The sequence below is a fragment of the Acipenser ruthenus genome, chromosome 21 (assembly GCF_902713425.1).
Source record: "Acipenser ruthenus chromosome 21, fAciRut3.2 maternal haplotype, whole genome shotgun sequence".
In the NCBI taxonomy this organism is placed as follows: domain Eukaryota; kingdom Metazoa; phylum Chordata; class Actinopteri; order Acipenseriformes; family Acipenseridae; genus Acipenser; species Acipenser ruthenus.
In genome coordinates this window covers 17,627,504-17,655,001 of record NC_081209.1, presented here as the reverse complement: position 1 = coordinate 17,655,001, position 27,498 = coordinate 17,627,504, and the positions used below count along the sequence as shown (strand labels likewise).

Sequence of the window (27,498 nt, the reverse complement as noted above, 5' to 3'; positions counted from 1 at the left end):
ATTAAGATATGTCTTACTGCACAATCTTGTATTATTTTTAAATTAGTGTTTTCACACTGCACGCAGTTACTAAAGCAGTTTGACTAGTTAATCTTACTAAAAACTAAAGCCAAACAACTCAGTAGTTATTTAAGGGCTGCTAAGTGCACAATGTAAATACAACAGTTTGACTGTTCATCCTTCATTGCTAAAGTGTATGATTTTTTGTATATTGACCATGGATATAAAGGGTTTGCATGAATCTTGTTTGTGCTGCAATGCCCCCAGCCCCATGTGTACCTGCGGTCAGGTCTGTGTTCCTGAGATCGCCCTCCCCTTGCTGCTCCCGTTCTCCTGTGCTGGGTGTCGTTGGAGCGTGTCGTTCGGACGCCCTCACGGTGCAGCGGGACAGAGGGGCGCAGGGCAGACACAACTCTGCCTGGGGGGAGCGGCGGGGTGCTGTGATGGTACCCTCCCCCTTCAGAGTAGTACCGTGGCAAGCAGGGCCTGGTCTGCTCCATTACCCCTCCCCCACAGGAGCGCGAGCACGCTGTCCACGGACCCCAGCGGCCCCAGGAGCCCGACACGCCCCCCTCCCCATCCGGAGCATGCTGCTGGGCCTCTATCCTCTGAGGAACCTGCAGAGAAAGTACAGAGAGAATACTGGACTGTGTGCGGCACAATGCAAGCGAGTCTACCAGCACAAATGGAATTTCTAGCCTCTATTCTGAGACGTTGTAAACATGTACACCCAAAAGTGCATTAAGATATGTCTTACTGCACAATCTGTGTGGTCCAGTGGTTAAAGAAAAGAGCTTGTAACCAGGAGGTCCCCGGTTCAAATCTCACCTCAGCCACTGATTCATTGTGTGACCCTGAGCAAGTCACTTAACCTCCTCTTTCAGGTGAGACGTAGTTGTAAGTGACTTTGCAGCTGATGCATAGTTCACACACCCTAGCCTCTGTAAGTCGCCTTGGATAAAGGCGTCTGCTAAATAAACAAATAATAATGTAAACCCCCTGCTACAAAGGGAACAGTAATGTTTAAACACTAGACAGGGCCCCTAAAGCAATGCATTCAAGAAACAAAAACATGACTAATAAAGCAACAAACAATAAATAAGTAAAACAAACTCACAGATGCACATGACAGACTGTGACCTACATTCACATTACTGTATGTGGAATAACTTCTTGTACTAAATGTTGATGGCTACAAGACAGACCCCACGAAGATCACCAGGAGCTCGAGTCTTCAATACCTCTCAAATGTTAATAATAAAAGAAATTTGCAATCCTTGTTCTTTTATGCCATCCTTAGTGTTTCCTTATAAAAGTTTTTTTTTTTTTTTTTTTTTTGCAGTTTCCATGTGCTTTTCCTATGGTTATACAATGCATTTACCATAGTTTATCATGGTTTGCCATGGTTTTTTTAAATATGCTTCACCATACCTATCTGGGGTTTACCATGCTTTCACTATGCTTTATTACACTTTACTATGCTTTTACTATGGGGAGCTTTTCTAAGGGTTTGGCTGCTTAATGCCTTCATTTGTTTCATTACAAACAGTTGACTAGTTCTGTGTAAAGAGAACAAAAAGGCAAGACAGCTAAGGTGGCTCTATGACTAAATAGAGTTTTGAGACTTATCTGGAGGAATACAAATTCTCGGTGAAGTAGACAATTTCTTTTTATGACAAATGCTTCAGTGTTTTAATAGTTTATTCTAGTTTGAAAAGTTTTAATGTTTTTTGTACAAAAAGTAGTCCTTCCTTCCGAGGCGGGGTGAGGTGTCACGTTATTGTTTGATTTTATTCAAATTTTGCAGGAATTGGTTGGATTTTCTGACTTTTTGCCAGATTGCTTTTGCCAAGCCCTCACCCCTTCTGTTATAGTGTCAGATTGTATGATTGAGTATTAAATGGACTATCTTTTCAAACTAACCTACTTTGTCTTGTCTTGTCATAACATTTTAAATATCATAGCATCTGTTAAGTTTATCCCTCCATCATGGTCTATCTGGCTGGTTATATTATATTTGTATTGGTAATGGGCACATTAAAGCTCCACTGTTTTATTGCCCCAGTGAATGCTGCTCTTAAACGGGTAGATAATTTCAGGAAACCTATTTTTTTTTTGCATTGAATATATAGAGATATAACAGCCTGCTGTCCACACCTGTGTCTGAGAAAAGCAATAAACGCAGCTCCGCAGCTGTGTGGTGTACTCAAAAAAAAAAAAACGAGCCAAATGGCTAAATATATACTGGAAAAATATTACATTTCCTTACATTAATAATACCCTGACCTTTCAACTCCAGTCACCATTCACTACAGGGGTGAGGGATTTCCTTTGGGTAAATAAAACTGCACGTTTGAGGGCAACTCATTTGTACAATTCTTTTTCAGAGCAGACATGTTTTAGGTTTTAGGAATAACCTGAACCACAGCCCAGTTTTATAGAAAAAAACATTTTAATTCCACATTTTCAGTGCTCATGCTGAACAAGGTGCTAATGACAAGTTACAACTCTATGACAAGATTTATATTGATATAACAGTTACAGCAGTGCCCATTGAGCCTTGAGGAACACAACATCAACACTGCTTTTTTTTGGTTATGTAAAGTCCTGCTTTAGTCTTTCTGGTCACTGTGATCTTCTGAGATTTCGTATTCAATTCAGTTATACGGTAGTTTAAAATAAAGACACAGTAGTTTACAGTACTAAGAGATTCTGGAAAGAATTTTTGGAACTATGGCTTCAGACTATAGCCTTATAAAGAGGGAGCCCTGTATGTGCTAAAGCATAGACAAACATGCTAAAGCACAGAAAAGTATGGTAAAGCATATTAAAAACCATGGCAAACTATCATACAGTAAATGCATATTTTAAGCAGTTGAAAAGCGTGGGGAAACTGCAGAATTACTGGGCAAATGAACCTTTCTAACCTATATATCACAATACTTATATATCTGTATCACTGTACAGAATAGTTTTCTTTAATATTAAAATGTTATTGTTATTTTATTGTAAAAAGATTTTGTACGGTAACGTTGAGAAGGTTAAAGACATCGAGGTCCTGCTTCACATATTGAACCCCCAGCATGGTGTGTGTAGGCACTGCGCTGGTTAGTTTAAAAACAGCATGTATTTGCTCTGTATACCAGCACCCCAGTATAGTGTATGGGGGGTTGAGCAATAACAAGCAATTTATAAAGAGGTTCCAGCTGCTTTGCAGATGTTAAAGATGTCATGTTCAAAACAAACATCTCTGGGGATCCACTTAACTCTTTTGTAACTATAATCGAAAAAGGGAATATCACAATGAATGAATCGAGCTGCCTAAAATAAACACCCATTCCACTGCCATTATCTGGAACAGTGTTTTAATGTCTGCTTTGCGTTCTGCAGACCAGCTGGCTTTATCATGTACAGTATATCACTTCAAAGGGACTAGGCAAAAACAGGGACAATGAGAGGAGTTGACTCAGTTCAACAATAGCCTGGAAAAATAAACATTAAAAAGAGAGACTATGAGACATCAATACGCCTGTTTTGTTGCGGAAGGTACCAGCACAGGTACCAGGTATTCAGTGAATTGCTGTAGTGTCTATTCATAAAAAGAAATACGCAGTCTGAGTCTACTATACTGTACAAGTGTTGCATAACATATTGCAACAGTTACATACAGAAGAAAAAAAACAGCACACATTCACATGGTAATATTCGGTATGATATATCATGCTGCTGTACTATTTGTTAGAACATTTCAATACAGCAACTTACTTGCATGTAAATCTTCTAATCTGCCACCATTGGTGCTGGGACAATTGAATGTGTTGACATGAAGCAGAGGGTGACATTAACAGGAGTAATACGAAGCGGGAGATCCTCATCTAAAGAGGAAATGATTCATATGTGTTTGTAAGGGGCATGGTAGTCTTTGACTGACTGGTTGGTGTGTTAGGGTCTTTTATTAAAAATTGGGCATAAGGGGAAAATAAAATAACTTTGGACATTTTGGGCATTTAAATTGACATACGACCGTACAAACCGGTTCTAATTAGTTTGACATGGAAATAGCTCAAACATTGGTATACCATTTTTAAATAGATACAAAAAACACATGTCAAAAATTAAGATTTGCTGTAGTGTTATTACTAGCAAGGTTATTCCGTGCGAGGTGGCCTAAACTCCTTGTTAACACTGCATTCTGTTACCTCAACAAAGCCCTGTGACAGGAGTTTACAAGGTCAGGGTAAGCGCTGGTCTCAAGTGCAGACAAGACTGCTTGATACTCAGTCACAGAGGACAACCTATTCAACATGCTGTCACCACCAGCATCAAGCTACTCACGCTCAAGTGCCTGCAGGGAACCCAGTTTCTAATTCCTGTGTGTGCAACATGCACAGTGCATAGCCGAGAAGGACGCTAGGTACAGATTCAACACAATCAGCTCATAGAGATGCAGTGACTTTGAGAATCTCAAAATGTCAATGGGCAAAATTCTGTGCTTTTGAAACTCTCTTTCAATCTCCTTGAGAAAAGACTGCTGTTTGGTCATCTAAGCTCAGGTACATGCTCAGATTTGTCAAAATACATTTTTTCTGTCTAGCTTTTGAAACACTGTGTTTGACTGAACTGCATACATACTGTACAGAAAGGTTTTAGGGGTGGGCGAAGGGGGCTTTGTGGTGCAGCAGACTCATCTCTGATTTCAAATACAGCCGACATCACTCCACACACAACCACCCAACAACCTGAACAACTGTCTGTCTCGGTAAGAAGCCCAGGACTGCTTGGCAGACAAGAGTGAACACTGTATTGTTGGATAGCTTGGAGGGAGTCTCCTTGTACTGTGCCTGACTGTATACAGCAGGGGGCAGCAGTAAGGGCAGCAGTGTGGAGTAGTGGTTAGGGCTCTGGACTCTTGACCGGAGGGTCGTGGGTTCAATCCCAGGTGAGGACACTGCTGCTGTACCCTTGAGCAACGTACTTTGCCTAGATTGCTCCCGTAAAAACCCAACTGTATAATGGGTAATTGTATGTAAAAATAATGTGATATCTTGTAATAATTGTAAGTCGCCCTGGATAAGGGTGTCTGCTAAGAAATAAATAATAACTATAATACAGTATCTCTCAACTTGCATGGGAATAAAACCTGTGCACACACATACAGGGGGCATCGGAATCTTGGGTTTTGTCTTTCACATTACAAACATTCGACTGGTTTGGACTGTGTTTTGAGTAATATTGCAAATATATTTTCTTTTTTTTTGCAGGGCTTTGTCGATTGCACACAGAAAACAATTTAGTAGTTTGCATATCGTTATATATCCATCTCTCATGACTATTTTATTATAAAATGAAAATGCCAAACTAGTTCCAATATGAAAGGATTTAGCAGTACACTTTTTGCATTCTGTCAGAAGAAAAGGTGTTGGTAAAATTGTTGTTTTTGTAAGTTTGCTAACCAGGCCCTACTCTTCTTCTCATATCAGGTTCTTCAAAACACTGCATTTATTTTTCAAATTGTTGTAGTATATTTATATCTGACACACAGTATGGAAACTTACTTCTACTCCTAGTTAAGCCGCGATGAAACAGATCAGGTTTCACTTGCTACAGTAACACATTAATCAGAGAAAGTGCCAACAGCTAAATTACCATGTAGATTTTGGTGAACATGGAATATGGAGATATGCATTTCATAGGGTTATATCCAAATAGAATCTGAAAGGTCTGCAGGAGGCCAGGGGTTTAAGATAAACTTTTGGAGAAGATGAAAATGAATTGCCAGTTATCCTGTACAGACAGAGTCAGACAGACACAATCAGTCAATAAGGGTCCACATTTTGAAGACGCAAAAAATACCATTTGGAAAAACCATTAGAATACCAGTGTGTTACTGTCACAAAGACGGCCAGAGTGGGTGGCGTCAGACCAGAAAAGGAATACACAGAGACGGTGATGGTGATGAGAAATGCTGAGTGCAATGGCTGCACACAGCGTTTAATGACAAAATAAAAGGTTTAAACAGAAAACACGGGACACGGCACTTGCGCCAAAATAAATAGACAAACGAAACGAACTAAACAGTGCACAGACAGACGAACAAAACACGGTGAGCAGATACAACTAATATTACTATTATTCTTCTTCTTCTTGTTATTACTTTTACCTCTCCACACCCGTTCTCCACTCACCGAACACCAACCACAAGTGACTAAAACGTGCATCTATATATACTGTTGTGCTGGGATTCAATTACTAATTAATTACTCACTTGAATCCCAGCACGTGAATTCATTACGTGCAACCCCGTGCCACACATTATACACATTTTATCTGCACGTGAAGTGATGTGCCATCCTCGTGCCTAAATATAATTATACACTTTCTAAATACACGTGAAACACAGACCCGTTTATATCCCGTGTACCAATCTATACACCGACATTAACATACGCATGCAACATACAAATGCACACAGGGGCGGGGCGCATTGCCACATATACCCCCCCTTGTGCGCAGCACACATGGCCTCAACGGCCACCTCCCCCCTTAAAAATCCAGCAGTCCAGGCCAAAGTCTCGGGCTGGGAAGGGAGGCTTCAGTGGGCCCATGGCTGGCCATGCTGTCAGCACCCCTGCCGGTAGTGGCACGGCTGACAGCCTGTTGGTTTGCTCCTGCAGCGAAACTGCTGCTGGGGAAAGTGGTCTCCTGACCTCTCCCCCTGTCTTTGTAGCCGGTAGCTCCCTTTGGTGGGGCTCCGACCACAGTACTGCCGGCAGCGAAGAAGCTGCAGTGGGAGCAGGTCTCCGGACCTCCCCCACGATCTCCGGCAGCGAAACTGCTGCAGTGGGAGCAGGTCTCCTGACCTCCCCCACGATCTCCGGCAGCGAAACTGCTGCAGTGGGAGCAGGTCTCCTGACCTCCCCCACGATCTCCGGCAGCGAAACTGCTGCAGTGGGAGCAGGTCTCCGGACCTCCCCCACGATCTCCGGCAGCGAAACTGCTGCAGTGGGAGCAGGTCTCCTGACCTCCCCCACGATCTCCGGCAGCGAAACTGCTGCTGGGGTTGGTGGTCTCCAGACCTCCTCCCCCTTCTTCGTGGCCGACAGCTCCCCTTTCTGGGGCTCCGGCCACCGTACTCCCCGTGGTGGAGGTATGGGAAGCAGAGACAGCTCCTGCTGTTCTGCTTCTGGCAGTGGCAGAGGCAGAGGCAGCTCCTCTGCTCCTGGAAGTGGCAGAGGCAGCTCCTGCTCCTCTGCTCCTGGAAGTGGCAGAGGCAGCTCCTGCTCCTTTGCTCCTGCCGGTGTAGGTGGCGGAGGCAGAGGCAGCTCCGGCTCCTCTGCTCCTGCCGATGTAGGGGGCGGAGGCAGAGGCAGCTCCTGCTCCTCTGCTCCTGGAAGTGGCAGAGGCAGCTCCTGCTCCTTTGCTCCTGCCGGTGTAGGTGGCGGAGGCAGAGGCAGCTCCGGCTCCTCTGCTCCTGCCGGTGTAGGTGGCGGAGGCAGAGGCAGCTCCGGCTGCTCTGCTCCTGCCGGTGAAGGTGGGAGCAGCGTGTAGTCTCCTGCCGATGGAGGTGGGAGCAGCGTGTAGTCTCCCCCTTTTTCAGGGGACTGGTGCTGCTCTGCCTCTCTTGCAGCGGACTGGTGCGGCTCTGCTTCTGAAGGGGAAACCAGCAGGCATTCTTCCTCTGCTGGTTGTGCTGGGGAAACCAGCAGGCATTCTTCCTCTGCTGGTTGTGCTGGGGAAACCAGCAGGCATTCTTCCTCTGCTGGTTGTGCTGGGGAAACCAGCAGGCATTCTTCCTCTGCTGGTTGGGCTGGGGAAACCAGCAGGCATTCTTCCTCTGCTGGTTGTGCTGGGGAAACCAGCAGGCATTCTACCTCTGCTGGTTGTGCTGGGGAAACCAGCAGGCATTCTTGCTCTGCTGGTGAAGGTGGGAACAGCTGCCTCACAGGCTTCGGATTCCCGCGGTCCCCCCGTCTGGGCGCTGGACGCTCGCGGTCCCCCCGTCTGGGCGCTGGACGCTCGCGGTCCCCCCGTCTGGGCGCTGGTTCCTCCTCTTCATACTGGGTGGGGCATATGGCTAACGTGTGCCCATAAGCCCCACAGCCAGGGCATAACTCTGCTGCGAGGTTCTTTAAAAAAACCTCCCAGCCATCATCCTCGACCTCCTCCCTTTTGGGCTGTGGACGCCCCGACTCCTCCCTTTTGGGCTGTGGACGCTCAGGCTCCTCCCACTCGGGCTGTGGACGCTCAGGCTCCTCCCACTCGGGCTGTGGACGCTCAGGCTCCTCCCACTCGGGCTGTGGACGCTCAGGCTCCTCCCACTCGGGCTGTGGACGCTCAGGCTCCTCCCACTCGGGCTGTGGACGCTCAGGCTCCTCCCACTCGGGCTGTGGACGCTCAGGCTCCTCCCGCTCAGGTACTGGAGAGGGCAGCGACTGCTCCTCTCCCTCTTGCTCACTGGAAGGCATCCCTCCCATGTCTGCAGCTAGGTAACCCAGCACCACAATGGTGAGGTCACGAATGGATGCCGGGTTGTGCTGTTGCTCCCAGTCCTCCCATCGTTTCCCATCTCGCATCTGCAGTGCGTGAATAACCATGGGGAGGTCACTGGCGAAGTTCCCCTCGGGGTGCACCAGCCAGTCCCATATTTCCCGGGACGGTGGGGAACCCGGTGGCAGTGGGGGTAGAGGGGTGGCTACTGCCCCGTTGTGGCTGTCCTCCTCCCAGCCCGGCATGCAGGATGAGGGCTGCAGCTGTTGTTGTTGCTGCTGCTGCTTCTGCTGCTTCCTGCAGCTCTTTCTTCCCATCCTCGCTTTATTATTATTATTATTTTTTTTTTCCACAAAATCCCCTCTCCTGGTCTGACGCTTGGAGGCGCTATTATCCCACGATGACACCACGTGTCACAAAGACGGCCAGAGTGGGTGGCGTCAGACCAGAAAAGGAATACACAGAGACGGTGATGGTGATGAGAAATGCTGAGTGCAATGGCTGCACACAGCGTTTAATGACAAAATAAAAGGTTTAAACAGAAAACACGGGACACGGCACTTGCGCCAAAATAAATAGACAAACGAAACGAACTAAACAGTGCACAGACAGACGAACAAAACACGGTGAGCAGATACAACTAATATTACTATTATTCTTCTTCTTCTTGTTATTACTTTTACCTCTCCACACCCGTTCTCCACTCACCGAACACCAACCACAAGTGACTAAAACGTGCATCTATATATACTGTTGTGCTGGGATTCAATTACTAATTAATTACTCACTTGAATCCCAGCACGTGAATTCATTACGTGCAACCCCGTGCCACACATTATACACATTTTATCTGCACGTGAAGTGATGTGCCATCCTCGTGCCTAAATATAATTATACACTTTCTAAATACACGTGAAACACAGACCCGTTTATATCCCGTGTACCAATCTATACACCGACATTAACATACGCATGCAACATACAAATGCACACAGGGGCGGGGCGCATTGCCACAGTTACTCAGAAGAATACCCAGCAGATCATATTAGCAGATCATAGCATGACCAGCAATGGCAACACAGTGGATTTGAAATAAACATTGCACAGAGAAACGAAAACACACTGATTTTGGCATGATATCATTTGTATGCCAAGTTACTACTGTGATGCAATTCTATCAATGGCTGATGCTTCTGAGACCCTTGTGGTGCCATTCCCAATGCAGAACCACTGCCATTGCAGTGCAACTTCCTTTCGATTGAAGGCTATTTAGTAAGATACGTGTTGTTTTCTGAAACGCTACAGCTGCTGTCTTGGCTGGCTCCCTTGGACATCACATATGTCATCTCAAGTGTGTGATAAAATGAACATATTTAAATCAGAAGGAAGGCTCTCATGAGACTAATAACTAATTCTTTCCGTGGGTTGTGCCTTTCAGTGTCTTCATATTTTAAAGCCACAAAGAAGACAAGGCAATGCTATTAGAAATGAGGACACACAGGAATTGTACATGCCTGGTATTCAGAACTGACAAACATCCAAGAGTTTACCATCCAGAGGCTGCTTTACCTCAGTCCAGCCAGACAACATGAAAGGGTTTAAATTGGCATTTAAAATGGGTTTAGTTTCTTGCCGCCAAGATTTAAATTTAGTTAAAGACAGTCTGAACTGGCAGTAAATAGGTTAATAGCTAAAATACAAGATCTGGCTTCATTTATTCATGACATTTAATTTCCCCCACGGAACAGGACAACTAAGATGTCTGCTGTTTCCACCTGGTTTGAAAGCTTAGGTAGGGCCAAGACACCAAGAGACGTCAAGGGACTTGCACCAAAAGGTCACACCGTCATTCAGGGGCTGAACTGGAGTCCGTGGCACTTGTTGCATGACATTGTTCACTGTCTCCACTCTTTCTGCATACATAAAAACCAAGCGACACTTGCTGGCCACAAGTGAGTGTCTCAACTACTTTATCAAGCACCATGTGTTCAGATCTGTAGCCAATAACTGAGGGGCCTTTTACTACATATGGAGCCAACAAAATTACTTTCTAATGGCGATTCTTGACATTGTGCCGTGGTGTTATTACTAGCAGGGTATTCCATTTGAAGCTGCCTAAACCCCTTTCTAACTCCATTGAGAAGCTGATACTGTAGATATGTATGAGGAACATGATAGGTGTTTTAATGCAAATTCACATTTTACAGACCTTTATCCCTACAGGTGTGTTTTTGAGTGGTACTGGATCTATATTGTGTTGCTACTCTCAGTAAAGATATAACAATCCTTGTCATGAGAAGAACCAAAATAGCCCCAAAACAAGAACAACCAATCAATGTCAATGTTATTCCATTGACTTTGAAAGTAGTGTGATTCTTGGGAGATTCTGTTTAAAAGTTACATACTTACAAACATACACGGATAAATAGGTTGCTCAAAATCATACTTAATAATACCTTATGTTTTTGTTAGCCTTCTAAGTGGGTTGGGGCAGAGGGATTGGTCTCGGGGGTGGGGGTATGGCTGATGGTCAAAACAGGGTTGTACAGTTACAACATGCATTAGCAGCAAGAAGTAACCCAGTGATCTACTTATTCATTGTGCAACATAAAAACAGGACGCACAATGTTTTCTAGTTGCAGTATACTCTTCCAGTTTCTGATTTAGTGAGTGCAGTTTGCATGCTGCTCTCCACAGCAGTCCAGCTGATCTGACCCTTTGTTCCTGGGTAGTAAGTGTTATTTCCTAATTGTTTATGCCTCAAAAGTATAGAAAATGGCTATTATTCCCCACAAACTTTGCTTTTGTGACCAGGACAGTGATATTTTGAAATTTACCTATTTCCAATGAGAAAACAGGCGAATTTGTGTCTTTTCGTTCACATAATGTCAGAAAAAAACAACATATAAATCCAAATTAACATGTATTTATACTAAAGTAATACAAAAATGACTACAAAAGATTTAGAAGTGAGTAGTTTTTCAAGATTTACGATTATACCGTAAATCACTTTCACAAATCAGCCCCCAAATGTAGTCTCCCATCATGTTCTTGTTATACTGTCCTTGGTAGCGGCGTTCAAAGTCCAGTATATCCTGGAGGAAGCGCTCGCCTTGCTCCTCCGAGTACGTTCCCATGTTCTCCTTGAATTTATCAAGATGAGCATCAAGGAAATTGCCTTTGGGACAGCAGGGACACCAAGGCGCACTACCACAGGCGGGACTGGCCACAGCGGACCGAGTTCTCTGTGGGGAGGAACAACGTCAAGTGGGAGCCACTGGTGGACCCCCGGAAGGTGCTGATGCCACCACTGCACATCAAATTGGGCCTTATGAAACAATTTGTCAGAGCTCTAGATAAGGAGTCGGCAGCCTTCAAGTACCTTCAAGACTTCTTCCCTAAGCTGTCAAAGGCAAAGGTCAAAGCCGGTGTCTTCGTCGGACCACAGATAAAGAAGATCCTGGAGTGCAATAAATTCCCCAAGAAGCTCACTAGTAAGGAGAAAGCGGCTTGGAACAGCTTTGTCGCAGTGGTTCGGGGCTTCCTGGGCAATCACAAGGCCGAAAACTATGTGGAGCTGGTTGAGACTCTGGTGAAGAACTACGGCACAATGGGCTGTAGGATGTCCCTCAAAGTCCATATCCTTGATGCTCATCTTGATAAATTCAAGGAGAACATGGGAGCGTACTCGGAGGAGCAAGCGAGCGCTTTCACCAGGATATACTGGACTTTGAACGCCGCTACCAAGGACAGTATAACGAGAACATGATGGGAGATTACATTTGGGGGCTGATTCGTGAAAGTGATTTACAGTATAATCGTAAATCTTGAAAAACTACTCACTTCTAAATCTTTTGTAGTCATTTTTGTATTACTTTAGTATAAATACATGTTAATTTGGATTCATATGTTGTTTTTTTCTGACTTTATGTGAACGAAAAGACACAAATTCGCCTGTTTTCTCATTGGAAATAGGTAAATTTCAAAATATCACTGTCCTGGTCACAAAAGCAAAGTTTGTGGGGAATAATAGCCATTTTCTATACTTTTGAGGCATAAGCAATTAGGAAATAACACTTACTACCCAGGAACAAAAATTGTGTTACATAGTATAATCCTCTACGTCTCAGGAACTCGGCTAAAACCAAACTCTCCTTGGGGATTTTATTCAGCTTATCTCAAAATCTCATTAAACTCCTCAAAGAGGAAATCTCCCTACATTCGGAAAACAACAATATCCTAGTTCTGCCTCATTAGCCAAACCGTATAGTTGAAATACACGGGGCGGGGGGACCTCCCAGCTGGGGCTTCCTTGTTTACAAATGGGCCATTTCACAAAGGCTTGACTAATGAGAAGTAAAACTAACATTTAGATATTGTGCACTTAAACATAAACATTGATCTCCATTTAGTAAGAAATATATAATGTATTAAATAAACTGTTCAACCCATAGTAAAAGTATAGCAAAGTTTAATACAGCATAGTGAAAGCATGGTAAAGCATAGATAAGCATTAAAAGGCAGAGAGACATATCAGGGAAGAACGTTTGTATTTTAAATTGAAATAAACGCTGGGGGTTCTCCCATCAGGAGTTTGTATTTTAAATGTTTGGCTAAAGTTTAGTAATAGTAAAATACATTTTTTAATGTTACTGATAAGTAGTCTAGTGAGCTGTTGCAGCAAATCAGGTTACACAGAGGCAGCTTTATAATACAATGTGTAAAGAAAAATAACTTTGATCATTGTAGGGGTAAGTCTAGAGCACCTCCCAAAGTTTCACAAACATAAACTTAGTTCTGTATCTCATGGAACCAATCAGTCTGCAATTGAACTTTGTGTGAAAGACTGTCCTTTTATTCACAACTGAGACACACTTAGACATCTGTGGCAAAGAGGTTAGTAGTGCGCAGGTGTAGAGGTAATGCAGTGCTCTAATAATAACACACACACACACACAGACAGAATTTATGGTGCAAGTTCTTTTATTTTCTGTTTCACGGTTTGGCACCGTTCAATAATAGCGCTGGCAACTACACACCAATGTGTAGTTTGCTCAGCGAAATAATACTGGGTTTCAGTCCTGACATAATAATAAACAAAGGCAATGTCCCGGCACGGCTCCGCGTCCTTTCGCGTTGCTCCCGTGCTGGTGGTGAATACACAGTGAATAGTGACTGGTGCAGTAGTTGTAATCCGGGGTTAATGCTGGCTTGACAGCGACAGCTCCCAGGTGTTTAGCCGTATAACAATTATAAATAAATAGGTTAGACACACAACAAAATACAGCGCTCACGGTTATGCGTTTTCGGTCAGTTCGCTTGTAACCAAAACAAAAGGAACAGATTGCTTGGCCACATTCCCTGAAATACCCTTAGTCACGCCTCCTTCGGTGGTGAGTCTAATCACGTATCCTCCAATTCGTGACTGACACATCGCCTACCATATTAAGGCAGTGACTTCTGGTATTGTGGCCCCGCCCCCTTTCTGGATGGCTGACTCCCAACTGACCCTGGAATGAACTGTCAAACCATCCAGTCCGGGGCACACTGTTCCTGTTATACAGCGCCCTCACAGGTCGGGAAGGAGATTGTAGATTAGGATTCATTCGCTCTCTGTCACAACATCCTATTTGTAATAGAGCTCATACAATAAAATACCATGACACATTCTCTATACCTGATGTTTTACGTGTGCTGTGCAGTGAAGAGTGAATCATGTGACACAACCCATTTCAGATGAGGACAGCACTGTCTGAGTTAAAAACTCACACTAACCCTGCACCCAGTCCTGGGTTTCAGACCTCCACCAATTAAGTATGTTATTCAAATAACTGGGAGTCTGGGGTTTGAGCAACCAGCTATATCCATAGCTCCATGAACAAGCTCTCATGGCAAACCTTGACTCAGGTAAGACCATCCTGTAATGAGTGACCTTGACTGAGGTAAGGCTTACCCATCCTGTGATGAGCGTGTACAGTTCATGGCAGAGTTACAGTAGCTGGGGTCTGGTTGCTCAAATTCCTGGGCACCTGGTCAGTTCAATAATATACAAGGAGGGTCCAGGACAGAATGCTGGACTAGTGTGGCTTTCTAACCCTGCAACCATTTACAGAGTAGAGGCACTTAAAGAAGCTCAGTGATTTAATGTAGAAGCAACAGTACCACCCCTGCCCCTGTCTGCTTGAGCAATGCAACTCTCCCACACTGTCACCCTTTAGATCAAGTTAAGGTCAGACAACTGGCCGAGCAGCACATTCCACTCCTAATATAAATACCCCAAACTGCTTGAAATGAAACAGCACGATACACAGCTTGTTTTTACTAACACATCAAATTCTCTTTGACAATATATTTCTGTACTTCCGTACATCTGTCTATGGTCTTACCAAATCCGTCCATCTCTGCTTGTCTGTCTCTAATTCAATCACTGGCTTTTGTCAGCTTTCTTTAAGTCTGTCTATCTACCAGTACAGTATGGCTGCTTATGCCTATCTGTATATCTCCCTACAGTAAATACCTTCTTCCTAGCTGGTTATCAATAGTGATGACTATAAATATTAAATATCTTGCTTCTCCGAATATAAATAGTATCAAAATATGTTTGAACTGTTAAAACTTCTAAGAGTTCTCTTCTAAGATGTACTGAATACAACACAATACAATTAATTCTTACGATCCCCTATTTTTAAAAATGTTAAAGACAAAACAAAACAAACACGGTACAATATATGACTGCTTTGGGCACTCCTTTGGCTTTGATAACTGCTTGGCACTGTCTGTCAGTCTGTCTCTCTTGTCTGTCAGTCTGTCTCTCTTGTCTGCCAGTCTGTCTCTCTTGTCTGCCAGTCTGTCTCTCTTGTCTGTCAGTCTGTCTCTCTTGTCTGTCAGTCTGTCTCTCTTGTCTGCCAGTCTGTCTGTTGTCTGCCAGTCTGTCTCTCTTGTCTGTCAGTCTGCCTCTCTTGTCTGTCAGTCTGTCTCTCTTGTCTGCCAGTCTGTCTCTCTTGTCTGTCAGTCTGTCTCTCTTGTCTGTCAGTCTGTCTCTCTTGTCTGCCAGTCTGTCTGTTGTCTGTCAGTCTGTCTCTCTTGTCTGCCAGTCTGTCTCTCTTGTCTGTCAGTCTGCCTCTCTTGTCTGTCAGTCTGTCTCTGTTGTCGGCCAGTCTGTCTCTCTTGGAATTGAGGAAATGTCTGCTTAGACACTCTCTGTGCCTAGTCCATGATACAATAACCAAATAAAAGACTATTGAAGTGTAATATTGTTACTAGGTATTTTTAAAACAGTTTAATCAAATTTTGGAGATTTAAAAATATGTAAAGTATCACCGGAAAATGATCAATATGCATTGGCCCTGATACAGACACTGATAGTCTACCTAAAGGCAGTGGATTACTGTTGTGTAAAAAAATATGAAAATGTTAACACTGTGGTACCATTCTAGTAAATAATGACTTTACTAGGGGATCTATTTGAGCACCTTTTACCATCCTTTTGATCTTTATCCTTTCCTTTCTCACACATACACTATAAAAACGGTACAGCAGATAAGTCAGTAACTAAATGGAGCAGTTTGTAATGGCTTGGCCCACTGAATTGAATGGAAAGGCAAGGGCTAGACATGAACCTCTAACCTCATGGATCACAGACAAACGTCTTCAGTCTCATTAGCTAACCAGCCGCTAGGAGGAGATCCACTGTAAGTTCAAGTGCTGAATTACCACAGCTGTACTTGAGGAGGGAAGGAGGTTACCTTTCTGTGTTCCACAGAGTGCTGAGACACCACCAGGCTGGACCCGATCAGCGACAGGGCTATGGAAACTCTGTGGGGAAACACAAGGCCGGGATCAGGACAGGAAAGCAAAGCAAGAACCTCAGATTTCATTTAAATTATCAATCACATGTGAGAAACCAACCAATCACCGTTAAGGATTTGCCAACAATCCAGTACATCTTCTACTGTGTACAGATGTCATCCCGTGTATATGCCACATGGTTCTAAAGTTAAAAAAAAACAATCATAAAAAACTCTAATAAACTAAGATGTAAGGTGTCTCTTTGTAGCAGTTTGAGTAGCCCTCCCGCAGTCACCTCGCCCTACACACGACATATAAACGTATAACAGTGGGCCTGCTCTCTTCAGCTAATCAGGACACTTTTATGTCAAGTTGTGAATCCCCAGAGCTGCCCCTTTAAACAGCCTGAGAATCTGAAGCATTTTACATGATTGTTTAACGTGGTTGTATCTAACAAAATAATCCCATCAATATTACCTGTCACACAGCTCATTTCACTATATACTGTTTAAAAGAAACACTGTTCCTTTCAAAACAGGATATCGGGTTAAAGGAAGCTCTCTGTTTCTATACTTTATTCTTGGGTCATCTATTTACACTTCCTGGGTCATTTCACCTCAGTAGTGTCTTCTGGGTTACAAGCATGTACAGTAGTCATCAGGGGAAGCACCTAATTGGTTATGGTTGGAATGAAGCCATTAAAGGGGTGGGAGCAATTTCTCCCTCCAGGTGGAATGACCAGGCAAGTACAACACAAACTGAAAGCATGGCTTGCAAACAGAGATTTATTTTACCAAGTGCAGTACCATATCATATTTTTTTTTTAAATATGCGTTTACTATAACATGTGTTTCTTTAAAACTGGACATTTGAGACTACTATAATGAATGGCAGAGGAATTATTTAGTTAGCTACAAACACTCGGGGGGGGCATGTATCAAGTGTTTGTGACGGCATTAAGACCATAGCGTCGAGTTTACGTCGGCCTGAAATTTTTCCTGTATTATCATGTCACTTTTGGCAAGTTAAGGCCATGTTAGCACCGCCAAAACATGCTCCGCCATGCAATGCACTCCTCTGCTCATTAACCCTTTCCAGTCCTATTTCGGACCTGGTCCAACATTGCAATTATTTCTATCTGGTCCAATGTCGGACCCTGTCCGACATCATGAAAAAAACGCAAAAAACGGGTTTCTAGTCGTTTTTTCTCCGGAAAAAGCTGAGAAAACCATTCAATGGCCAAGTGGGAGCGACAGGAGCCGAGACAAGCCGAAAAAAAGGGCCTATCTCATGAATAGTCATACTTGCCCCTGGCATCAGATAACGGCGGCCATAAGGAAACAAGCTGGCTGTTACCGCATCAGCGCTCAGAGAATATCACAGACATTTGCAGAGCTTTTTTCAGATGTTATAGTAATAAAATAATGACTTGGATCGCATTATTGAGGCGTTTGGTGATAAAACGAGTGATCAGGAGATGATTGATCGGTATGTACGACTATTATTATTATTATTATTATTTATTTCTTAGCATATGTGAAAGCTATAGTGAAAGAAAGGGTGGGGCGGGGCTGGAGATGCCTAGTGAGTGCTTTGTTGATATGCAGGGCCTTTTAAACCCGTTTGACTGTGGAAAAAAAATACTTTTAAACAGCGCGTCTAAAATTAACTGCGCGTGTGAAAGTAAATTGGACCTGACGCGCCTGACACGCACTTAATAAATGGACTGCAAAGGGTTAACCATGCATTTTAAGGGGTGTCAAGCCTTAATTATATGCATGGGCAAATTGTAGGTGTGGCGCATTTGTAAATTAAGTCTGTGATATTAAAATGAGATTTATGAAGCAGCAGAAGAGCTGTGTCGGCTCTAAATGGGTCCACAAATAAGTCTGATTTCAAATTGGTCTTATTTGGGTGCAAAGAAAAAGTCAGAAAGCAGCTGATAGGAAAGAGCATTATGGCAGCAGTCATAACGTATTTCTTACGACAGAGAGTGCAGGCTCCTAAACTTCCGGAACAACCCAGGAACAGAGGGACAGTACTTAGAAGAAAGGAGAGTATTTAGGGTCCGCATTACCCTTTTTGATCTCCCTGAGGATTAAATTATAGCTCGATACCAGCTATTTCATTATGTACAATTGTTTGGATTCGTCATATAATAAACTTGGTTCATTCAGTTATCCTTTTCATTATGTATATTTGGTTTTATCCGTCGTATAATAATAATATAATATAAAGTCAAGACACAGTTAACACGGGTCATTTCTGCCTTTCCAGATGAGCTACCCGGGCTTTATTGGGTTAAAACCTGTACACTTTATTTAAAAAACAGGTTAGCCCATTTTGAACTGTCATTTCTGCCTCTTCAAATGACCTACCTATTATTCAATTGAGGTAGCCCATTTGGAGGGGAGGCGCTATTTTTCAGATTAGTCTGTTAATCTGTGCTACCAGTAGCACATTCTGAGCACCGGCGCAGAGCATTTAAGCATTTACGCTGTGCCTCATTAATTTTGGGCCAGTTAATACATTCAGGATGGGGTCAAATTTGTGCCGCGGCAGAGCGTTACGTTACACTCCACCAATTTAGCATTGAGTTGGTCAATCTTGATACAGGTCCCCCTAACCACCCTTTACTCCTGGTGGTGGGTTTTATCTAGCATATACCACAGTGTATTAAAGACATGTATCCATAATCAAAGAAGTTAAAAGGCAACAGATGTTGTCTAGCAAGGACTTGCTAGTATCTGTATTGGACCGATGATTTTCATTTTTAGCTTGGGGCTCATTTCCAAGTATTTCATTAGTTACTATTAATATGCCAGGCATACCAGTGACCCGGTACCACGTCCTGGATATCATATCAACCCTAGCTGAGATATTGAGAGTGCCAGTTACTCCTGCCAAGATAGAAAGTGGGAAGGACCTTTCTATACAGAACTTTGTGGACAACTGGGGTATCGACACAACTATCACAATTCTGTGGGTGCTTATTATTGTCTGTTTCTACTTATATTTATTTACAGATCTAGACACTTGACCACCACATGCACATTAAAATGTATACTGTGTTCCAACTCTCACTTGTATTACTATTTTATACCATTTGTTTTCAATTGAATGTTTTGTGACCACCATGGCCCTTTCTCTCGGCATTAGTTTCCTGAAAGCATGGGTTCAAATCCTAGGATAGTTAGAATAAACATATCGGCCAAGTAATGATGTGATATTTACAAAAGGGGCCAAGTTATTAAAAAAAAACAATGGGGCTAACTTGGCGGATCTTTTTATTCTAACTTGGATGAAATGTTATTGTTCAGACTATATAAAAGGCAAGTAGCCTACACATGAAAGGCCAGTTATAGACTTACTTTATTGCTCCACGAATACCCATAATACTACAATTAAGCATTACAAATATGTGTTTACAAGTATGACACGTCGAGTTAAAGTGTATGAAGTTTAAAAGTAAATTTAAATCCACAGGAATACAAGGGCAGCAGTGTGGAGTAGTGGTTAGGGCTCTGGACTCTTGACCGGGGGGTCGTGGGTTCAATCCTAGGTAGGGGACACTGCTCCTGTACCCTTGAGCAAGGTACTTTACCTAGATTGCTCCAGTAAAAACCCAACTGTATAAATGGGTAATTGTATATAAAAATAATGTAATTCTATGTAAAAATAATGTGATATCTTGTAACAATTGTAAGTCGCCCTGGATAAGGGTGTCTGCTAAGAAATAAATAATAATAATAACAAGGGAGGACAATTGAATACATAACTGGTTAAAAAACACAAAGCAGAGCTGTAAAATCAGACTGGGTTGATGTGCTTAGTGGGGTACCATGAAGGTCTGTACTGTTCCTCATTTAAAGACACAGCTTGGACCAAGATACACATTGCAAGATTGTCAAATTTGCAGATGATACCAAGCTTGGGTAGTGGACTCTTTAGTGGAATCTGAATCCGCAGCCCAGCTAATTCTAAGGCATTTTGACAAACTTGTGGCAAACTTGTGGCAAATTAATTTTACTGTTAAGAAATGCAAAGTATTGCATATTGGGCTTAAAAATTCATGTTATACGTATAAAATGAACGGGATTTAAATAAGGGACGAGGACTTTGTATGTAACATGTGTTTGTTGTCCTTGTACAATTTTAGGCTACTTTTGAGATCAAAAATAGTTAATCTTTAAAATATTATGCAAAAAATACAATAAAACGGCTAATTTTTTTACCTCAGAATTCCAGAGAAGTTTTCTACCATATTCCCAAGTATTGGACAGGAAGATGAGATTCCAAACAGAGGAAGATTTTCTTTTCACAAGCTGGGCCCAACATGAAACGGTTTCCTAAAAAAAACAAAAAATACTCTTAATGATTTCAAAAGCTTTTCTACAGATACACGGTATTGTTTTGCAAACTCCCATCTGCTAAAGATGTCACATTAGCTGTACTCTCCTGAGGGACAAAGACTGGCCCTCTCCCCCTCCTGATCAGTGAGAGACACACATACTGGTCCTCTCTCCTCTTGATCAGTGAGGGACACAGTCTGGTCCTCTCCCCTCCTGATCAGTGAGAGACACACAGACTGGTCCTCTCCCCTCCTGATCAGTGATGGACACACAGACTGGTCATCTCACCCCTCCAGATCAGTGATGGACACACATACTGGTTCTCACCCCCTGGTCAGTGAGCGACACACATATGTTGTCAATTTAAGTTCAGATAAAATTAACACAAAATTGTGGAGCTACAGGAACTGACGCAGTAGGCTACTGCACTAGATTTTTCTGTAAGTCTGCTACAGTGGTCCACTAAGACATCACAAGACACATCATAAATTCATCCACAAAGAGGCAATCCGGTCCAGCATGGAGACTGAACTGCACTCCCACTCCCAAAGAAGGGGATACAGGGCTGGCTTGGGGTCTATTCCCTACAGCAGGGCATGATATATACTGTATTACTAAACCGTAGGTGGTTGCTAGGGTACAGCCAATCAGAATGGCTTTCGACATAACTCAAATGAAATGAACTGACATATATATAATACTTGTGGTATAAACAGGATAGCTAATTCTATGCCAGGGGTTTGCAACCTTTTTTTGATGGTACTACAGTTGCAATAAAAGACAAAATAATCTGATTAACACATTCTTTCACAACCGTCTAGGACTGACAGACTGCTCGTTTAAGGCAGAATACCAAACAGTAGGCTTCATTCTTAAAACTTAATTACATGTCTTTGGATGCACAGGCTGAAAAGACAGTATTTAATAATCTCTTTGGAAACACTCGTATTCGCTTTCTATTGAGGAAAGTCATTATAAATAATACAAAATAGTCTGCACTGTAAATGTTGCTGTGTGGTACAGTGGTTAAAGAAAGGGCTTGTAACCAGAAGGTCCCTGGTTCAAATCCCACCTCAGCCACTGACTCATTGTGTGACCCTGAACAAGCCACTTAACCTCCTTGTGCTCCATCTTTCGGGTGAGACGTAGTTGTAAGTGACTCTGCAGCTGATGCATAATTCACACACCCTCGTCTCTGTAAGTCGCCTTGGATAAAGGCGTCTGCTAAATAAACTAATAATAATAATACTTCCCACCTCAGCATACTTTTGTCTGCTGTTTAAAATGTTTACGGTATCAAAGACATTATCTATAACTAACAATGACAAATGTTTATTTTTTATTTTTATTAAAGCCAGCATGAACATTATCCAAAGGGACTCTGTATAACTTTCTGTCGCTTTGCACTTTCTGCAGACTCTTGTGTTTTCTTCATTTGTTTTGTTTTGTAAGTAAGAAATGCATCCATTTCAATCAGTTACTAAAATGCAGCCGCGATAATACATTTAAAAAAAAAGTCTAAGTATTGGGATTACTATTTATGTTTACCGGAACATCTATACTTCTAAAAATTGCAGAAACATTGTGCTTCACTGATACGACAAGTTGAAAACTGCAAGGATCATGAGCAGCACAAAACGCTCTCCATAGGCACAATCGCCAGACGCCTGCTTCACCTGTATATCAGAGCAGAAATCCACTCAATCGAAATGCGCATGTGTACAGGTGGAAAATGTCGATGTGACAGATTCTGTGTTTTTTTTCCATCTGCCGTTCACTTTGAGCTGCTAAACAAAGATTAAATAATTATACAGTGTTTTTGAGAATATATAATGCCATTACAAAATCATTATTTTCTTTTACTTTCATTTTTATTTGTGCATTTCTGAGTCGTCCTGCGTACCCCCTATGACCCTTAGAAGTACCCCCAGGGGTACGCATACCCCCGGTTGAAAACCCCAGTTACAGGCTATTAGGTAAAAAGTTTATCTAATAAGTAACGTCAGCACAAATACCCTACAATGGAGCATGGAGTGGGTTATGGGGTATGCCAGCCATATCCTAAAGCCCCTTTCACACTGGCACTCCTACCCGGGTCTGGACCCGGATCATGGCTAGTATGGGTCGACACGCTTTGACCCGGATTGAGCGAGACAAAATGCATGACGGCCATTCGTGAGCCGACGCAATAACAAACAGCCACACCTGAGTGAAGGTTTCACTTCATGAGCCAGATTGCAGCAGGGATGTAGAAACATTTGTTCTAATCAACATCTGGGCCGACGGTTCAATCCAGAGAAGCTTGGATGGATGCATCAGTAACAAGCTGCTTCCGGGGCATTGATACGTGCATTGTGCCCTTGCGTCTGTCACCCAGGTCAACCCTGCTTTATCAAAATGTAAATTTACTAGATTTTTTAAAAAAAATAATAATCCCATTGGATTTGTGAGAATGGCTGGAGAACCATGTTAATGAGCACTTCATCACATGCATTTGGTCTGTTAGCTTCAAAAAGGGGAACTAAAAAAAAAAGACACTGAGATTACTGAGAATACCAAATGAGGTGTGAATGAACCAATTTGAGATAATAAAAACACCTTTTCTATAAAACTTGCCCTAAATGAACATTATTCCTACGATAATCATATGTTAGTTTATAGAGGTGAAGTGATATGTTTAAAGTTATAGATGGTCTCTATTAAAAAAAAAAAACTTAGCTTTCCTCAACTATCTGCTGAAAATAAACACCTGCATTCTGTTTTAGTCACAGCCACCTGCTGGACAAAAATAACATTGCACTTGATGCCACTGACCCTTTTCTATGACACTGGCTCAATTGCAGTCTTTTCACTGCATATTTTGTATTAGTTAGTAGTCAGCTGTACAAACATACAGGTGTTGGACAGAAAACTAGAAACACCTGCCATAACACTGTCAGTCGGATGACTGAGACTGGCGGCAATGAGAAGCTAGGGCAGGACTGGTTCAAAGTTACACGCCAGCAATGTTTAAATTGTTCTGGAAGGGTATGGACTTGCTTCAATGATTGCCACCTCTAGTTCTTTCCAGCAAGATAAGGATGGAATTCTGCAAGAAATATTGTTCTCCATAACAGAACATACAGTCATCACTTTGTCATTGAACAAACAGATGCACCTGCCAACCAACAAATCAATTCAAATCTGTCAGATCTGCTGTCTTGCACTAGTGTGATTCATAATCATCAACCAATTTATCAATCAAGGGAGGTCCAGTGACATGAAAGGATGTGCTACATATGGTACATGCACTGTAAAACAAAATACAGATTTAAAAATGGTTTACTTAAGGACTGTGGTAAGAACCATAGCACTAGGGGATTCCTTATTACTAAAAGGCCCAAATTATTCCAAAGAGTACCTGGAGGCAGCTGTGGGAGGTGTGGAACTGGGCCATATCAAACAGCGGCGTCGGTCCAGTATGTGAAACCAGAGCATTGTAATCTAGGAAATGTAGCATTGGGCGACAGGTATGCGGCGTGCTGAGGTGCATCTCCAGTTTAACGCACACTGAAAGAAACCTCAGGCATTGTCAGGATTCGCTTCACCTTACTGCAGGTAATACGAGCCAGAGGGAGAACGCGAGCGAGGGTGAAGTTGCAGAGACCTGTTACTTTCTTATGCATTCCGACTGCATGATGTCCGTGTAACGTGTTATCTAAGTAAAAGAACTACAACACAGGTAGAGCGAGAGGCGGTGCTACTGCTATACTACAGCCGCTGTACATTGTGTCAACACAACCATAACAAACTCCAGCATTCCTTAGACGTCAATTTTGAGCCATTACGTTCACGCCCACACTATTCTGTTTCTGAAAAAGTGAAACACGAGACTGACTCATTTCCACGGGTGTGAATGTACGGATTTGAAACACACACTCACTCACGCACACCTTTACATAAAATGCTGGATGTGTATACTGTATAATGCAATAATGTTATTATTCGTTAACGGTTCTGTTTGTGAAGTTGTATATTTGAATGAATATAAAGTTTTATAATGTCATAATGTTTTATGATGTGACTGAATTCATACAGTAGTGTGACTAGATTTTTAGTTGCATACCTTTAAACGCGTATTATACCTTTCTTAATCCAATATGCATTCATAATATATTTTTAAAAATACTGATTTGTACCATTGTTTAAATGTATATGTTTTATATGTACTGCATGAATAGGTTTCATTAAAAAAAAAAGAAAACTCAAATGCACATAAACATACATTGACTCGTGTTTATGTGGCTTTAGATAAATAATTCACAATCTCTGTTGCAAAACACTATGCAGTAAGGACAACAGAACAACCAAAAACAGTAAGTTCATTTTACAAACTATTGTGTTGTAAACTATTAACAAACAGTTACATAAAAGTGTGCAGGTAAAACACACAATTTGGTAAAATAGACATTAAAAATCCCCAGCAAAGCACCACCAAATTCAAGTTTGTAAATAATGCTTACCTTGTCAGTACGTGACTGAGAGCTGTTGAGTCCCCTACACTTGCGACCGGAGCTCCCTCAAAATTCCACAGCCCAAGAATAAAGGAAATTGTGCGTGTAGTAATTTAAACCCATGAACTGCAAAGATGTGTAACTTTTAGATCCAGCAGGTCCGGGTCCAAGGTAAAAGGCGACTTCCACGCACCCGCAACAGTTCTCAAAACCAAGGCGCGGTCCGGTTCATCATCCAAAAAAAAAAAACCTTTCCGAGGTCCAAGGTGAGTGTGTGTCAATGCAAAGAAGCTATTCTGTCGCACTCGAGTTCTTACGGCTCCCTTCGCATTGCTATTTTCTGTCTCTGGTCAATAAGAGCCATGGGAACAGAGAGTGAAAGCGTCTTAGCGAGGTCGGCCAAGAGTGCCCTCTGCCGGTGGTTTCGTTTCCGAAAGAAAGAAAGGGAGAAGCGTGCAGGGTTGCCAGTTACAGTATGTTCACGTTATTGACAAAGCAGGTTTTACACAGAACCAACGGCATCAGACATGGGAAGTTGACAATGTTTTGTCATGTAATGTATCATGTGGCACATATTGCATTTGCACATATTTAAATAACGATGGTAACAGTTCAAGTATATTTGATGTTTTGCTGAAATATACTCTAGTACTAAGTATTGCATAGATTACAATAGTAATAATCAATAACATGCATTCATGTCAACAGACCCTATCTGGTCGGGACAGTCCCGATTTCCTAGCAAATGTCCCGCGTCCCGATGCATAGGAAGAAAGTCCCGGTATTTACACAAATATCCATTTATTCTGCACAGTAGTTTTAGTGAAAACCACACGCTGTGCTCTTCGTGCGGCTGACACATCTGCTGATCACTAACTTATACAAAGGTGAGGACGATTCATTATGTGTATTTTTACTGTCATGATGGTTGTGTGGTGTTGAGTTTGGGATATACGTCTATTATATGATAATAAGTGTTTTTTGCGTATGAACCCTCCCATGTGTGTGATGCTTATGACACATTTGGTCATATGCTGGGTTCACACGATTTAACACATTCAAAGTCATTTTCAGTGTATTCAAATGTTGAAGATAGGAGGAAGTGTGTTGATTTCCATTTTTGGAACCTTAAAAAGTCTTTTTTGTCCTTTTGAAAAAAAAAAGTCTTTGAAAGTCAGCCCCATTGTTTAAAAATAATGTTATAATCCATTTTTTAATACAATATTTTATTATCATTATTATTATTTTTTTTAAATCGAATTTTTCACTGATATATTTTTGCATTTTGTACAGGGTGAATAGAATGTAAATGTACCACATCAACATCATTGATGTGGTAAACTTACTTTCAAATCACCCTCTATTTAAGTGTATATAACATACCTGCCTTCTTACAGTAGTGTAAGGCTTTGTGTCGTTGATTAAAGCCTTTGGACGCTCCGTTATTCCTGTTCATACAAGTTAAAACAATATGTATCTACTCCTGGGAGTTCAAAATATATTTTTGTATCACTAAATCAATAATCTATTAAATAAAGTTATCTACATCAAACACGCGTTGGGGATGTAAAGGAACAACAAGTTCTCTGTTTCATATTTGATGGCACTGCCAGGAATCTGTTATTATATCTGATATGAGAATACAAGATTCCAGAAAGACCAACTCTTTTAATATTGGGACTTACATCTAACCTGGATATACCTAAGTATAAGCGCGTTTTTATTTGTATTTAAGCCTGTAAAACAAAACTAAAAATATGAAAATAGGATGCAGATGTACAAGATATGCTGCTACTTATTTACTGTCTGCTCTGATAAAAGCAGTAACACCTGACAGCCAACCACATGAATTCAACAGAACGCCTGCCCCCTCTGCTATTCCATCACAATTCATTATGGATTTGGGGGTCATTATTTTAAAGTTACAAGTATACCTAGAAAATGAACAAGGCATTTCAAAGCTATGCAGATGTCGTTCCTATGATATTTCATTTCAAGTCACACAAATTAGGGGAATTGGTTTTAAATTCTTTCCAAAACAGCAGGCTAGCTCATTTCTTTTTTTAAAGATGCAGTGGTTCACAGTCACACTACAATATACTTGTTTGTTTACAGCACTCTCCTATAGCCCTCAGAACTCTATACCTTGTTGAAAAATGAAGCGACATTCAGGCACTGCAACACATCAAGGTGTGCATTTTTGCCCAGGTGTTGTTACAGGCGTTGTTAAGCACAAAGCAAAAATAGTTTTTCGGTTATTTAATGGCTCACTCCAGAAGAAAAGGTTGAGTAATGTAAGAAACAAAAGCTTAGTCATGAGGTAAAGAGATCCTTTGCTTGGAATATTGTCAAAGTGCTCAGCCCACTTAAGCCATTTT

General features: G+C 42.0%; 1 protein-coding gene across 1 annotated transcript in view; it reads right to left on the bottom strand.

Moving 5' to 3' along the window:
* The window catches only part of LOC117963175 (thrombospondin type-1 domain-containing protein 4-like), a 154,515-nt gene extending 128,867 nt beyond the window's left edge, over positions 1 to 25,648 (bottom strand). Inside the window, exons 1-4 of the mRNA XM_058994888.1 lie at positions 25,130 to 25,648; positions 20,511 to 20,624; positions 16,233 to 16,302; positions 280 to 617 (exon numbers count right to left, since the gene is read on the bottom strand). Coding sequence (XP_058850871.1) covers positions 280 to 617; positions 16,233 to 16,302; positions 20,511 to 20,539 — 437 coding nt within the window. The 5' untranslated portion in view covers positions 20,540 to 20,624; positions 25,130 to 25,648. The remainder of the gene's footprint in view (positions 1 to 279; positions 618 to 16,232; positions 16,303 to 20,510; positions 20,625 to 25,129) is intronic.
* Between the last annotated feature and the right edge of the window lie 1,850 nt (positions 25,649 to 27,498).